General features: G+C 49.6%; 4 protein-coding genes across 4 annotated transcripts; 1 reads left to right on the forward strand and 3 right to left on the reverse strand.

The window, feature by feature from the left end:
- Window positions 1-493: 493 nt before the first annotated feature.
- BKA67DRAFT_595705 (uncharacterized protein) lies at window positions 494-3,278 on the forward strand (the record flags this gene model as incomplete). The annotated part of the gene is made up of 7 exons (XM_046105196.1): window positions 494-547; window positions 601-1,205; window positions 1,255-1,486; window positions 2,148-2,342; window positions 2,407-2,610; window positions 2,676-2,810; window positions 2,862-3,278. The coding sequence occupies 7 exons, from the start codon at window positions 494-496 to the stop codon at window positions 3,276-3,278; spliced, it is 1,842 nt and encodes a 613-aa protein (XP_045951786.1).
- On the reverse strand, window positions 3,071-5,023 carry BKA67DRAFT_109150 (uncharacterized protein). Its single transcript, XM_046094872.1, has one exon. It carries the CDS (start codon window positions 4,872-4,874, stop codon window positions 3,339-3,341), a length of 1,536 nt encoding a protein of 511 aa, XP_045951787.1. The 5' UTR covers window positions 4,875-5,023; the 3' UTR covers window positions 3,071-3,338.
- Window positions 5,024-6,373: 1,350 nt separating this feature from the next.
- BKA67DRAFT_541506 (uncharacterized protein) lies at window positions 6,374-7,174 on the reverse strand (the record flags this gene model as incomplete). The annotated part of the gene is made up of 4 exons (XM_046100944.1): window positions 6,374-6,556; window positions 6,649-6,718; window positions 6,807-6,984; window positions 7,111-7,174. 4 exons carry the CDS (start codon window positions 7,172-7,174, stop codon window positions 6,374-6,376), a joined length of 495 nt encoding a protein of 164 aa, XP_045951788.1.
- Window positions 7,175-8,467: 1,293 nt separating this feature from the next.
- Window positions 8,468-12,691, reverse strand: BKA67DRAFT_584680 (muts domain V-domain-containing protein). The gene is made up of 4 exons (XM_046104156.1): window positions 12,142-12,691; window positions 12,031-12,075; window positions 11,795-11,954; window positions 8,468-11,743 (listed from the first exon to the last, which is right to left on the reverse strand). Exons 1-4 carry the CDS (start codon window positions 12,466-12,468, stop codon window positions 8,682-8,684), a joined length of 3,594 nt encoding a protein of 1,197 aa, XP_045951789.1. The 5' UTR covers window positions 12,469-12,691; the 3' UTR covers window positions 8,468-8,681.
- Window positions 12,692-15,850: the final 3,159 nt, after the last annotated feature.

Consider the following 15,850-nt stretch of genomic DNA (forward strand, 5'->3'; position numbering starts at 1 on the left):
CCCAGGCGGTAGCAATAGTGATTGGATCGTATGCAACCCATCCCTGGCGAAGACAGGGCAATATGTTGGCACCCTGCAACTTCGAGAAAGCAAGTGATGACTGTACGATGACTGTGCATGTCAAAAACTATGGGAGGCAATCCGCACTGTTTAAAAGCACGCGAACTGCGAAGATGTGCTGGCCAACTGCGATGTGTGAGCCGGCCAAGGTATCCAAACGATCGAATGGCGGGGATAATTACTCCATTAGTCTTGCCTCCATTAAGGAATTGTGCATTGTAACATCTCCATCGTGGGCTGCATCCCTGTCCTGCATAGGCCTAGGCGGAGTGGTGATGGCAAACAGTCTGCAGGTTTGTGGGTCATGCAATATTCGCGGTGTATCGTCGTCTCCATAAAGATGTACCAACCCGACGGAAAGGTGAATTGTATGATACCAAGTCTCGTCAATACTCTGGCACGGGACGAGATGATACAGGATAAAGCGAGCAGAATGAGTTCCTCAGAAGTCAAACACGAGAAGGTTGCCATCATCACAGGGTCTACGGTATGTGAGATCTGTCGGTTGCTCCTATTTGACAACATCTAACAATGTCATAGAGTGGCATTGGTCTTGATCTGGCCAAACATCTACACCGCCGCGGCTATAAAGTCGCCATTACTGGTCGAAGGGTAGATGTCGGCCAGAAGATTGCTTCAGTTGTTGATTCGAGCGGAGACACCGCCCTATTTGTCCAGTGCAATATCGAGTCCTACAGTTCACAAGCAAACCTCTTCAGGGTTGTCTGGGAGAAATGGGGTCGCTTGGATGTGATCATAGCTAATGCCGGCATTGTAGACAGAGGCAGCGTTTACAACTTTGGGCGCCGTTCGGCTGCAGTTGAGGATATCCCGGATGAACCTGATCTAACCTGTACTGATGTTGACTGGAAGGGAGTCGTATATGGAACGGTCCTTGCTACACATTTCATGCGTCATAACAAGACGCCTGGGGGGAAGATAATCGTCACCGGGAGCATGATCGGTGTCCACCCTTGCCCCACGTTCCCGGAATACTGTTCTGTCAAAGCAGCTGCTCTCCAATGGACGAGAGTAATGGCTCCGTTACTTCTCAAGAAAGAGAAAATTACCATTAACATAGTACTTCCGGGTGCTGTAGACACGCCGGTTATGCCTGATCTCCCCGTCGCGTTCCTACCAGAACAGTAAGCTGTTTCCACCACAAGTCACACAGACAAAATTAATGACGCATAGTCTCACCGTAAAATCATGCCTTCTCTCAGCATACGACGAGTTTTTGAACGACGGAACAAATCAGAAGACGGGTCAAGCGGTAGAAACTGCCCATGACAAGCTTTTCTTCTATGAAATTCCGGAATTCAAAGGTGGCGAGGTATCTGATAGAAATAGACGGGTCTACGACCCTTGGTTCTCCAGGATACATGGAGAAGCAAGCGAATTGGAAAATGCTCTCACTGAGCCCCCTGTGCGGAAACAGAGCTGATGCGGAATATTTGAAATACGTGGATGATATAGCATGAAGGTTACCAAGAATACTTCAGTTATGAGACTGTATGATGATAGGGGTGTACAGATTGAGGAATCGACTCCATGAAGCTAGCTCGTTCTCTCATGCTCTTGAAAAGCGTAATTGTTTTGTCCAAGGTTCTCTCTGGTTCTTCATCGCGCGCTTTGGGCCTCCTCTGACATTGCGCTGGACACCGCACACCGGAAGACGCACTGTAGATTATTCCATCAAAGAAAGTGACATGCGATGTCGTCCGAGGCTCTCATCGTGTATCGCGCCATGTTCTAGGGATGTGACCGTGTCGCATGCATTACAGGGGTCCAATATCTCCAACCTACATACTCAGCGATTACGTATTGCAGACCCACTCCTCACTCACTCCACCGATCCACACATGCAGGCGTAACGGTGCGAATCCCGCCTCTTGAACTAATGAATCAGTAGCACTGTGTTGACCTTCATATGTTTGCCCCGAACCTGTTCTGACATAGCCGGCTGCAGGGGGCTCCTTGACGCTGCTGATTTATCAGGGAACAACATTGATGCTTCTCAGGTTCTCCCTCGTCATTTCGGCCAACCCAACAATAGTCATGAGTAGCAGCACTTGACAATGACAAAGATCATTGCGGTTACTGGAGCCACTGGTTCACAAGGCGGTGGTGTGGTCAATGTTATGAGGAAGACGCCGGGATGGCAGGTTCGAGCCATCACCAGAAACCCGAAAAGTGAAGCAGCGCAACAGCTCACCGATCAGGGAGTTGGAGTAGTATCTGCTAGCTTCGACGATGAAGACTCTCTTAGGAAAGCTTTTGAGGTATAATAGAACTAGAGCCCCTTTCGGCTTGATTCGCAGACCATCTCACACTGACGATGAGCAGGGTGTAAGCGCCATCTTTGCAGTTACCAACTGGTGGGAACACCTCTTCCGAGGAAAGTCGCAGGATGAGTCTGGCGAGATTGAAGAAGAGCAAGGCATGAGGATTGCTCGCGCAGCAGCGCAAGTCCCCACATTGGAGCATTACATCTGGTCGACGTGTCCCAGCGCCAAGAGAATGTTCAATGGCGAGCTGCTCACACCTCATGTAAGCCATTGCGCTGCAACACGACTCGCAGTCGATAATTAAATCGCTGACTTGCGGTCGGGTAGATGGACTACAAGGCCAACGTCGACGCCCGCATAAAGGCTGAGCTGCCTGAGTTGGCAAAAAAGACCACATATCTCTACTTTGGGTATTATCCGCAGAACTTCGCTTTTTTCCCGCTCCTAAAACCATTTGAATATGTAAGGTATGTTTCACCGTCGCGAGACATCATATCTCTAACACGATTTTAGCCAGGAACGGGCCAATACATCCAGATTGTGCCGGCCAAGCCTGATTCCAAAATCCTGTTGTCTGGAGACATGACAGTCAACCCTGGCATTTGGGTCCGTCAGGTACTAGCGACGGCTCCCAAGTCTTTTGAGAAGTACGCCAACGTGGCCTTGGAGAAGTGGACTTTCCAAAACATGGTTGAAGTGTGGTCTGAAATCACTGGCAAGCCGGCACGCTACATTGAGTGTACTCTCGAGGATTGGACCAAGATTTGGGGCCCTGCGGGTAATGAGCTTGCTCTGCAGTTCAAGTTCGGGGAGCGATGCGATCCTTGGGTCGAAACCGACGAGCACATTAGTCCGGAAGATCTAGGGATCGCCCGTGATGAGGTCGTTGGTTTTCGTGGAACAATAGAGGGCTTGAAGCATCTCTTCTGAGTAGATCGCGAGTTTTTCGAGGGATCTCTGTTAGCAAGTTTGAGCAATGACCCGTTCAGGTCAAGTTCGACCATTTCTGGATAGAAACTTGTCCATACTTTCTTCCGTGATATCAACATCATAATACTTGCTTCCCATATTACGCAGCTTATTCGTTACTCGATCCGCCGGGACCCAACCTTGAAGATCTGTCACCAACATTCTTTCTGGTAATCGGTAGCACGCTCCTTGGCACGCGGCAGGTTTGCGACAAGGTGCCACGTACGCAATGACGAACCATTCTGGAGTCACGTTGCCTTCTCCGAGGGTACTATGTAGCATGGCATTCCGTATCTTGGGCATCACCGCCACAGCATCTGCGAAAGCCTCGACCAGAGGTGTGATGGCATCGTTGTCTGGTGTAGTACGAAAATAGCGTGTCTGCTGCATACCAATTAGACCCATTTCTTGGCCGAAGTCGAATTCCTCGTTCGGGTTATCGACAATAGCCTCAGTTGCTGGCGTTGGACCGGGCATCCAGGATGGCGGGTCTCCGGTGAAGTACCACCCCCCAGCTGGACGGACTTGGTGGAAATGGATATCCAACTGCTCCAATCTTGGCCACAAGGCGGTCTTGAACCCTTCCAATGGCCGCAGCAGAGTAACATCTAGCACGCCGTTCAGGTCAAGCTCCTCAAGGCCCTGAGAAAACGACTGGCAAACAGAGCTCAACAAGTCAAAGTCGGCAGTAGGGTTGATCATCGGTGGCATATAGTAGTGATCTTGTGGCGAGGTGTACAGAAAATGCAAATCTGCCTTCCTCAGTTTTGGCAACGACAGCTTCTGCAGGTGTTCGGCCAGATCTTGGCGATACTTGAGACGACGATCAACGTAGAGCCTCTCGTTGTCGTTGGCATCGACGCTTAGTGCCTCGAGGTTTGGCATTTTTGACGCGATCTGAAATGGCACTCTAGGATACAACATTCGATGCCCAAGCTGGGTTTTGGGCATTTTCATGACAAACTTGGTGACATCCCGTAGCTTTGGCAGTCTGTGTATGTTATAAAGGTCGATGTACGAGTGAAAATATCGGCCTTCATAGATCTGGCCGTCGGAGCCTTTCGTTCCTCTGCCCATAAAGTACTGAACATCGCTACGTGATACCGGGTGGTTGATGTAGAATTCAAGGCTGCGACTTTTGCCGTCAACTACTTCTAAAGACCGCAGAATATCAAATATGTCGTGTACCGCTCGGCTGTAGGCATGGTCATTGGCATCTTTGTCTTGCTGTGTCTCAACCTTGGTTGCGCTGACGGAATCATATGACGGCAAGATGATGGTAAGCACAAGCCTCTGAAGACATCTGTATCGATGAGGCCCGAGCGTATTTTTGAGCATAGGATACTCATCGCTGTTGAGTTTGAGACTACGAAATGTCTGACGCTCAATTGCGGCTTGCCAGGCTCTCGAGATGGTTGCGTATGGCAATAGCGAGCTCTCCGGCTTCCTGGAATCGCTGTAAGGACTCCAACCGTCCTCGTCCTCGTCAGGCAAGCTAGCGTCAGGGGACAAGAACTCGACGATCAATTCAATCAATTCTTGAGGCAATTGATCCATGCTAGCGACCTTCGGCGCATCTGAGTAGCACCAGCGCAAATACAGGGCGGCTGCTTTGAAGTCCGCGCACGCAGCTGCTCGCTGCTTGCTAGAACAAATTTCTCGAGATGGATGAACTACTATTCCGAGACGTGCCCTCGCTGGGGATGAAGAAACCGACGACGAGTAGTAATACTTGATGCAGAAACGTCGAGTAACTGATGACTGTTCGAGCGGTCCGCGAGTGCCGAGCTGTTGCCAATCCTCCGGCAGAGCCTGCCCACGCCAGCGGGCCGCTCCACCGCGGTATACGCTAGCATGCCGCCGTACGCTACGTGGGACCCTTTTCCCTTTCAGAATATCTGCGTTCGTGTGGCCATCGGCATCGCATCTGAAATACCAATCTCGATGCGTCGAATCGCTGGAATATGTCGTTTGGTCTTGAGATTATGTTCTGGAATAGGCAGCTCGGCAACTGCGTTCCATGATTTAGGCGTTATTGCAAAGTGGTTGTATTCTCGCTGCTTTATTTGCAGATCCGAATCTTGCGTCAAAGCAACGTGGTCCGGTGCAAGAGACATCAGGGGCGTGATATACGTGAGAAGGGTTTCACGTGATAAGCTGTTTCCCAATTTTTCATGCATATATTAAATCTTCTGATTGGCTCGAACAATTATTTCATGCATATTTGGCCTTTGTTTGTCACACAGTAGTCGGCACTGAATGTGGCGGAACATTATCCTCTGAAAAAGGTGTAAGAGTTGCTCATCATCGCTGTAAATTTTAGTTAGTCCTAAGTTAGGACTTGTCGTGGCGGCCACATAACTGTGAAGATATGTATGGTCGTTTTGTACGCCATCGCTCTCACCCAACTGTTCGACTACCTCTTTTACGTCTTCAAGCAATATGTTGCTTAGGCGTGGTGTTTTGACCTCTCGTCTGGTGGAATTCTTCTCTCGGTCGTCCTATTCCCGTGCCATCCGAGTCAGGGGCAGCACATATCATCCTCTCCATCGTCAGCATCGACAGTGTCAACAGCATCAACAACATTAACAGAATTAATATAATCAATGTACACCTCATCGCCAGCTGTCTTCAGCAGCTTTCTGTAGGCCATTTGCTTCTGAGTGTAGAAAAGTCTCAGAACCATGCATCTTCTGTGCCCTAGGCAGAGAGATGTCGTGGCTGTAGCGTCTTCAAGGCCTCGGTTCCCAACGCATTTGTCTGACTTCGTGAGCTGCTGCAGATAGCTCACCACCCATGAAAAAGCAGATATTTATGCTTGTCGTAGGCTCCAAACCCATGGAGTTCAGCTTTAATAGGGTCCCAAATGCCTCAATCATCGTTGCCCGATCCCCGGAACAGAGTTCATCAAACTCGGGGTTTAACCGACGAGTCTTTTACATATCGACATCCGCATCCCTTTCATTCGCGGCGTGACACTCGGCGATATGACCAGCGAGGCATTCTCCCCCGAATCCCCTGAAAGCCCGATCGGTCACAGCAAGGATGCCTCACATTTAGTCGTTGCCCTTTGCTGCAGCTTTGCAGAGACGACAGAGCTGAACTGCTACTGTCAACCATGAGATGACTGTAGAAGAGATGAAGATGAAAAAGAAGCCGTGTAAGCGCTCGAACTCATGACCATGGTCATAGTCGACTGCAATCATGATACCCAAGTCTCCAAGGAGGCCGTACATTGGCTTCAACTTGGATTCAAGTGCAGAATTGAAGGTGCTCACAGAAAGTCGTGTCGATATTGGCTATGGCTCTCACCACGGTGAGCAGAGCAAACTTCGACTGCAGGTCCATTAGTCTTGCGGGAGACTCGCCAGCACAGTGGTTGCTTGTACTCATTGTCCACACTGCAAAAATCGTTTAGTAGCGACCTTGATATGGGCATGACCTCCATTCCGTCACCATTTCGACCTCAATATCGTCGGTTCCACTGACAAATGCTGATCACAGCCCCCTTGAAATGCTAGCGGTTTGAGGGATAATTCAAGGTTCGTAGCCACGGCACGATTGAAAAGCGCATTGATTTGAGCCTTGAGACGAGCAGCCTTTCTCGCAGGGAGGGGAGGCTCAGGGTGTTGTCGATTCCAACTCCACTTCACGGAATGTTCCTGGACTAAAGGACACAAGCTCTCCCGTAATTCGTGAACGTGAATAAATATTGTCTTAACTTACAAGACCATCGTAAGAACACCCTTTATTTTGGGCTAACTGAGCAGGACAACATACCAGATGAACTCACGGTCAGTGAGAATGATTACCCAGTCCGCTGATGATGGCATAGGAGATTTTGGGTCGGAAGACATCGGTCCAGCGGTCACCATGCACCAAGGATGGTGATCTCAGTGCTCGTGATATGCGGGGCATTGGCGACGGGTCCAAGAGGCTATTCACTTCCACTGAGTTGTCACACAGTAGTCCGCATGCAAATAAACATGTATTTCAAGCGTTGACTGCTGGTTCTGCTTGAGTTTCGTTTGGTGTTTCTCTAGGCTCGACATATATAGATGAGTAGCTATCCAAGTTATCAGTACATTCTGAAGTCTGTGAAGTAGAGCCACAAAGTACAGATGATGAACACTCACCGATGGATTCTGAGCTCATCGTGCGATTGTTCATAGTTCCACTGAGAAATTATTTTCCTCCAATATATGCTGAGCAGAAACTAACAGAACACACATGCTGCTGTGTCTTGCCCTTATCCCAATTTGAAGTATTTTGCGTCTTTGGGAGGAGAGAACGACTCTCTCCTAGACGTGGCCCAGACATGTACCCACTACATAGAGTATGTTACTTGGCACCCCGCTGTACAGCCTACCAATTTGTTCAGATGAGACCACCAGTACTCGCCTCCACAAAGTCTCAAGAGGGTAGTCGAAGGTCGGGTCCACGATATGGACACAACGCGATCCTACGATGCCGCTCATATAGAAGCGTGAGATCAACAACAGACGACATAAAAGAACTAAGCAAGCATCTCGCCCCTGGTGTGTGAGCCCATTGGTGTCATTTTCACCGACATACGTCCAGCAACGAATGACAGGATAGCAGGACCTTTACAGCGCTCCACTGAAAGAAGACACTGCTGGTATCTGTTTCAAGACGTGACCCTTAATTTTGCCATAGTCATGACCGAGCCGTGGTGCTTCATGCCCCTAAAGCGGTAGGTCTGCTCTCTTCCACGGAGTGCCTTTGAGGATGGGGTAGGACTTTGAAAGAAGAAAGTGGTGAGAGGAAACAAGCTTGCCAGATCAACCGAGCACCTGCCGGTCCATTAGTTTATGAGTATGACTCGGGAGATCTTGGCGAAAAGTAGGGTCTCGTTGTTTACTGAGAGTTTTTGGAATTTGCCAGTTATGATAACATCATTCTACTAGCTGAAACCAATTTACAACTTTCCACCGATTTCCATTCCGGAGGACGGCCACTTACGGAATGCCGCGCGGCATTAGTGCATACAAAGTTTCAAACGCATTCACCATTCGTTTGAAGGCAACTCGGCAAACGGAGCGGGCTTGCTTCTTCACTTCTAGGCAAGCTGCTGTACAAAATACAGGGGAGCAAGGTCCGTTTCAGACATATACGTAGCAATCTTATTTACCAAGTACCGCACAACCTATCAAACACACAGCCGGAACGCCGCCGGCCAGACCCCTCTTACGCCTTAAGATTGGAATAGCAGATCGCTTTCCTGCATGTACGATTCTGGAGCAAGTAACTCCGCATACTCCGCGCAGCAGTCGCTCACAAGCAATCAGAAAATTATCGACATCTTACACCGCCTTATGTGGACATCCGCATGATGCGGTGGCCTTACAGAGCCTCAATTGCTTTGAGCAAAACATCCATGCTCCTCATGCTGACGTCCTCACCCTTTGCAGGGTCAAGCACGGCAGCAACATCACTCAGAACACCAAGCGGGATCCAACAGCCTTCCTGCGCCTTCTCCAGGCTTTCTTTCAGCCTCGACGTATGCTCCCATTCCTTGGCCGCTTCCTCTGCTCTCTCAATCACACTGTCTTTGATACCACACATGGCAGCACAGTGCATGCCAAAACTGCCCTCGGCTACACCCTCTTCCAGCTTGTAAAGGAAGGTGACTCTGCGGTTAGCATCATCTACATCAATCTTCATCCGCTTTGGTTGGATCTCGGGATGAGACTCAAACTCGGTGGCCAAGGAGTGGTAATGCGTAGCGAAGAAGCCGATACAGCCAATGTGGCTGGCCACATGATGCAGGACGGCCTGGGCCACCGCAACTCCATCGTATGAGGAGGTGCCACGGCCCAACTCGTCCAGAATGACCAGTGACCTCGGTGTGGCCTCGGACAGAATCTTCTTGGTCTCGGACAACTCCACAAAGAAAGTTGACTGGGCGGCGAAGATGTTGTCGTTGGCGCCTAATCGACTCATGATGCGGTCAACAGGCGACAAGCGAGCACTGATGGCCGGAATGTAGTGCCCGATCTGCGCCATGATGACAGCAATGCAAGCCATGCGGAGGACAGTCGACTTTCCGGCTGCATTGGCACCCGTAAGCAAACTGATTTTGGCTGCATCGCCACCAAGCACAATATCGTTCGGGATAAAGTCATCCACGTTGTTGATCATGCAAGGATGACGGAGCTCTTCGAACTCCACCACTGTACGCTCTTCGTCGACGAAGACCGGACGACAGCTCGGCTCACCGAGAGCGGCAGATGACTTGGCCAGGCTGATGAGGCAGTCCAGTTGGGAGATAATGCGGATAGCTGCAAGCCACGTAGAATAGTCCACGTCAAAGCGCTTGAAGAGACGTAGTGCAACGTCCTTGACGAGTTGAGAATGGATTTCCTCCGCCTCTTGCAGCTGTCGCACAAGATCTGTGAGTTCTTTAAAGTAATACCGCTTGACGCTTGCTGTCGCGGACATCTGGCGCCAGTCCTTGGGTACCTTTGTGGCTTTTGGTACCTCGAGTTGGTAGATCTCCTTGCCGTTGTCGGTGAACTTGGCATTCTTGGCCCCAAGCTCAGTCTTCTTCTTAACGAGAAGACGATCGAGCTTGACCTTGATGTCTTTGATTGTGTCGTAGCTGTCATCGAAATCCTCTTCGATGCCCCTCGTAGGAATCAGGATTTTCTCCTCACGAGCCTTCTTACGATCGAATGCCGTCTTCCAGTACGACAAGGGCTCGTTGAGATCAGGCATGGACGAGATGAGGCGGTCAACGAGCCCATTGCCACCGCCAAATGTGCCCAACAGAGTCATGGTGTACTCGATCTGTTCGAAGCCTTCAAGAACCTTGACGAAGTCTTCAGGCCTACATGCGCCGGCGTGAACCCTCGAGATGAGACGTTCCAGATCCGGCATTCTAGTCATGTTGGACGAAAATTGTTCTCGCGCCTCCACATTGTTATTTAGTAGATCGACTGCGTCCAGCCTCTCGTTGATCTTTTGCGTGTTGCACAGAGGATGAGAAACCCATTGGCGGAACATCCTCTTTCCGAAAGGAGTGACACAACGGTTGAGCAGGCTGAAGAGCGTGCCCTCTGTGCCACCGTTAGCAGTATTGGCGAAAATTTCCAGGTTAATCAGCGTCTGGCCGTCCAAGATGAGGGTGCCGTTCTTGTGGATAGGAGTGTACCAGGTAAAGTTGCCTTGAGAAAGCAGGGCGCGTTCGATCTTTAGCACACGAAGATACTGGACAAGCGCTCCCATGGCCGACATCAAGAGGTCTTTGCCCTTGGACTCTGCTAGCACCTTTGGCCATGCCTCTTCGGAGTCTTCATCAGCCTTGAAATAGTCATTGCAGCCGAGTTCACGACGTGTGAGGTCGGCGTCCCAGAACTCGGTGCCAGACTTGAAATAGTTCCAAATAGTCGTGGGGGCAGTGCTGTTCTTGAGTATGCGAAGAGCCTTGGTGGAAATGTGCGACTTCTCCAGAAGTAGCTCACGGGGGTTTGTCTGCGCTACAAAAGTCTCGAACTTGGTCAAATCAACATCGTCCTCGAACTCGGAGACAAAGAATTGGCCAGTCGCGGCATCCACAAAGGCAATACCGAAGGCCGGGTGGTCATCAACCGTGGATTCCTTGATGGCCACACAATATGTCGCATTGTCGTCCTGCAGCATAGCACCATCGACGAGGGTTCCAGCAGTCAAGATGCAGGCAAGCTCGCGGCGGATGATTTTGTCTTGCTTCTTGGCCTTGTCTTCGCGCTCGCGCATTTCCTTGCCTAGAGCATTTTCCATCTGATCGACTCTGGCTACCTTGTAACCTTTTGCGATGAACTGGTTGACCCAGATATCCAATGAGCTCTCGGGAACTCCCACCATGCGCATGTTGACGCGATCGGTGAGCTTGAGATCGAACAGCTGGTGACCGATGGTGGCGTCGTTTTCGTAGAGCTCGTAGAACTTTCCCTTCTTGAAGAAGACGACGGTGTCCCACAGCTTGTGCTTGATCTCCCAGTATTGCTTCTCGAAGGCGGAGAACTTGCTCCAGGCCATGGGAGGGACGTAGACGGTCGAGGGATCAAAGTCGGGATGGCCTGGAGGATTACGATTGAGGTCGGAGACCTTGGCAAGCCAGGGGTATCGATCCTCGGGCTCCCTCGTATGGGCCTTGACCTTTCCAGTTCTTTTCGCATCCGGCGGAGGTGTCCGTATCTTGACGGGGTTGACACTGTCGGGATCGTACTTCCATTGTTGTGCCGTAGATGCGGCGGGCAGCCCGTCCATGATCTCATCGATGCCTTCTTCGTCGAAGTCTTCAGACGCCGAGGGCGGAGAAGCTTGTGATCGCTTTCGAGCAGTCTGAGCTTTGGGAGCTGGCCGCTTCCGCTTCTTGGAGGGTGCATCCGAGTCGTCGGAAACGAGAAAATCGTCCATGCCCGCTTTGTTCTTGTCAGTCTGAGGTCACGGTGCTGTGATGATTGGAGGCATACCGTCGTCATCTTCGACCACTGCCTCTATGGCGTCCTCCTCGTAATCGTCCTCGTCGTCGTCGACTACGGTTCTCGAGCGACGTGTTGGCTTTCTAGACACGACCACTTGCTCGTCGTCGTCGTCGTCGGAAGATTCGGCGTAACTAACCGTCTTCTTGACCTGCAGCGAGAAGTAAACCTTTCTTTTAGCAACTGCTGGCGTTGAAAGGGTTCTGGGGGCAGGAGAGGCGAGTTACCTTGCGAGATGGACTGCTTGCGAGAGCCATCTTGGCTGGTGCGGCCTGCTTGGTTGGGGGTTCAGCAGGCGTGGTGGCGGAGGGAGGCGAGGGAAGCGAGCGGTTGAATACCTTTGGTGTGGGGTCTTCAGAGTGGTTCTCCTGGGAGCTCGATGGTTCAATGGCGTCGCTACTAGGGACGGGGGTCACGTTGGCGGGCTTGGTCTTCCTGTTGAGCTGGAGGGAGTTGGGGTTGGTGTTCTCTTTGAGGGCAGGCGGCGCCGACTTGGCCGGGGCAGTTTTGGGTGTGGACTTTTGTCTGGCGGACGCCGTGGGTGTTCCATTCTGAGATGCTTTGCTAAAGAAGCCCAGAATGCTCGACTGTTTCCCCGAGGCGGACATGGAAGAGCTCGACCTCTTGATCAGGGACGGCGTCTTGGGGTTCGACTTGTCGGCCATCTTGACGAATCCCCAGCTGCAACAGCTCCTAGGTTACTGAGAACAAGAGAAACAACAGGTCTACTATCATAGGGGGGTTGAGTAAAATCAGACGGCCAGCAATGCAACAGATTGTATAAGAGGAGAAGGGCAAATGGGTAAATCAAGTCATCGCATCTACTTCATCAACTTAAAGTGCAACGCGACCTTGAGAGACACTTTGAGACTTTGTATGCAAAACCGCGACTCGCGTTCGTGCCCAGCAAAGGGAAGTCGCGTCCCCTTGTAATTGACAGGGAAGCAGTCACGCTAAGTGGCATTGATTCCACCAAAGCCCAAAAAATTAACCCATTGTAGACTAACCTCAGCAACTAACTTACATTAACGTGCTGTGTACTGTACACAGCGCTATGGATGCAAGTTACACACTACAGTACGTATGTACATAATTCCCGGGATGGTTTTCGTGGGGGTAGTGGAGCACAAGCGTCTGAAGAGCACTGGACATAGCCATCCACCCAATGGATTGTGAGCACTGAGAAGCAAGTTTTGAAGAGCATCAATTGCTTTTCTTTGTTCAAACCCTGCTCGCGGTGCATCTAGCACTCGTTTGATGGCACGCTGGCCTTCTCAGGCGCTCGGTTTGCCATCCTCAATCTCTTGTTGCAATCTTGTTTGGCGGTCTACGAGTACACCAAAACATCACAGTCGGCCGACAATCGCCAACCATATTTCAAACATTGAGCATACATGTCTATGAGTACGACGTATCCCGTGACCTTGTGAGGGAGTCCAGAGACTGAAGACATCCTCGCAAGTCAGCCCAGTCCGAATATAAAACGGCCACTGTAGTCATTAGAATATGTTCGGATTCAAAGCAGCAATGAAGACAAATGTATGTGGAGATGTTGAACTCTAAAGGCACCTCGTTCTTCACTGCCCCGTCGATTCTGTCAGGCCAAGCCATGATGGCGCCCTTCAAGCAACGTAGAAGAGACATCAAAGTCGGTGATGAACAGTGGAGATAGTCGCAGCACGGAATAGCTAATGTGCCAGCACGCAACTGGTATTCCGTGATGTGAGCTCTTCAGCTAATCAGGCCTTGACAACCTTACTCGAATCCCTCCAGCTTCTGTAAAGATAGTAAATTGGTCTCAACGTTCCTGTTGGCGATTGAATCAGCAATTCCCACGGCTAATCCTACCCAGTATCACATCGATGGCCTGTGAAGTCAAACCCTACGCAATCGGATCAAGGGTTCCATGACTGACTGAAGCACGCCCGTCGAGTATCATCGCTTCTCGACCGGTTTTCAATGCCAGTACTGAGACCGAGAAAGTTCTCTACATTCAGTAATATCTGTAAACTTTGGTGCAACCTTATTATCATGTAGACAGTACGATTTATACTGTTCTCTATGGAACGTAATATTAATACACCCTCTCATCATCGAAAGCTTCAAGGAAGTAGAGGCGTACTCGGTGATGAGATTCTGAATCTAATCGTAATGTCCCCCACCGAGTTCCTATCGACGTTGGCCAGCCTACACAATATCTACCTAGCCCCCCTCCCCCGTTTCAACTTTCCACGGAGAATCCCACCACCTTACTAAGGTTATCTTTCTCTTATCAAAATCTTCCTTCGCTCTGTGGAATTCATTTCAACCATCTCTACAACTACCAAAAACCATTTTGTGAGCATCGCGACCATTATAACCACACAATACAATATCGTCACCATCGCTTCACCCACCCAACCGCATCATCCGCGTCTTGTTTCGAATATGGTCGACTTTTAAACTCCCTACTTCTTCCCTGAAAGCAATGAAAACGATGAAAACGATGTTGTTGGCGGGTTAGTCCAGCAAGAACTATCTCACGAGCTTCCCCCCTTAAACAAGTCCCGCGAGATAGACAAGGAAATTCGCTAGGACCGTGTCCTGTCTAATCTAGTAGAGGATCACGGTCTCAGTTCAAACGTTTTGCGATATTGCTAGGTATTTCTTACTGTCCTAAGTCCGATAGTTCTAGTCTAGTAGCTAACTTCCACAGCATCGCGTTGACTATGAACCACACCGGGAAGATAGTTGGCTTCATCACCAAGACCATGACCATAAATCATAGTACAAGTGTCATTGCATTCTGGTCCCCTCGCAACGGCTGCAGCGAAAAATAGCTTTCTCGACTATTCAAGCAGGCAGGTATACGAACAGTATCTAGTGTCCGCGTTCAGCCCAGTGCCCGTCGTCAACCACCCCTACCACTCGCGCTGGGCCTGGTTCTCCTGGCTTGCCCGTGGCCGAAGCGATCCCCACGACTCCCAATCGCTCGGTTCGGGGCCAAGAGCAGGAGACCAACGAATCAACCTCACAGGAGTATTCAGATATTATAGCAAGCAGCTTCACCTTGTAAGCTCGATCAGAATCTGAGAAATGTATACTCAGCTGGCAATCCTAGTCTCCGAAGAAAAAAAAGAAGAAGAAAAAGAAGAAGAAAAAGAAGAAGAAAAAGAAGAAGAAAAAGAAGAAGAAAAAGAAGAAGAAAAAGAAGAAGAAAAAGAAGAAGAAAAAGAAGAAAAAAAAGAAGAAAAAGAAGAAAAAAAAGAAGAAAAAGAAGAAAAAAAAGAAGAAAAAGAAGAAAAAAAAGAAGAAAAAGAAGAAAAAAAAGAAGAAAAAGAAGAAAAAAAAGAAGAAAAAGAAGAAAAAAAAGAAACGCCGAACCAAAGGAACGATCCTGGAAGACCTTCGAGATCCCGAAGAAGTACAAGCGGACTGAGGTCATATGAGATGTTTCGCGGCCGGTTATAGCTGTCGCTGATTCATGGGTCATCAGCACATGGATCGCATTCACGTGAAGATGAACCGGGGTACATAGCACGTATTCTAAGTTCCCGTTCCGGTAATGCTTGGTACAAAACTCAAGGGGTAGTCACGTATGAATGGTCTCGTCCGGGCCGCTCAAACGCTTGTCACGTAGCAGTTAGCTCTGCAGGTCACTGCTCCCTCTACGGATTACATCACTTCAATTACGTTGTTCTACAACCTTCATAGTTAATGCGAACCAGCCAAGTATATCCTAGAAATGATTTGAGCATATTCTGTAAATTGTTGATACTTAAACACAGGTGTGGTGGTTTGCTTCCATAACTCAATCCCAATCCTGCCAATGCTTTCTTGCACAGAGTTTGTGTACACTTTTGTTTATTGAGACATGCTAGTAAACGTTTCTTCTTTTTGATGAAGAAGAGTTGAGTGCCTTGTGATGACATCAGTTTGTAGATGTGTATTTATCATTTATTCCTTCCTCAGTAAGTTTTGGTCGATACTTTCAATATCACCATCTTTATCACCTTTTGGCCCATGTCAGCATCCCTAGTCTCCAACTCAACCATTCATTCTAGCCTT

The sequence above is a fragment of the Truncatella angustata genome (assembly GCF_020726525.1).
Source record: "Truncatella angustata strain MPI-SDFR-AT-0073 chromosome Unknown BKA67scaffold_11, whole genome shotgun sequence".
Taxonomy (NCBI): Eukaryota; Fungi; Ascomycota; class Sordariomycetes; order Amphisphaeriales; family Sporocadaceae; genus Truncatella; species Truncatella angustata.

What these genes read in the sequence shown, in the direction of transcription:
- BKA67DRAFT_109150 (XM_046094872.1), bottom strand. Translation starts at nt 4,874, where the DNA reads ATGGATCAATTGCCTCAAGAATTGATTGAATTGATCGTCGAGTTCTTG.
- BKA67DRAFT_584680 (XM_046104156.1), bottom strand. Translation starts at nt 12,468, where the DNA reads ATGGCCGACAAGTCGAACCCCAAGACGCCGTCCCTGATCAAGAGGTCG. An exon ending in CTGAAGACCCCACACCAAAG is followed by an intron (nt 12,076 to 12,141) that starts GTATTCAACCGC and finishes CCAACCAAGCAG; the next exon opens with GCCGCACCAGCCAAGATGGC. An exon ending in AGTGGTCGAAGATGACGACG is followed by an intron (nt 11,744 to 11,794) that starts GTATGCCTCCAA and finishes ACAAGAACAAAG; the next exon opens with CGGGCATGGACGATTTTCTC.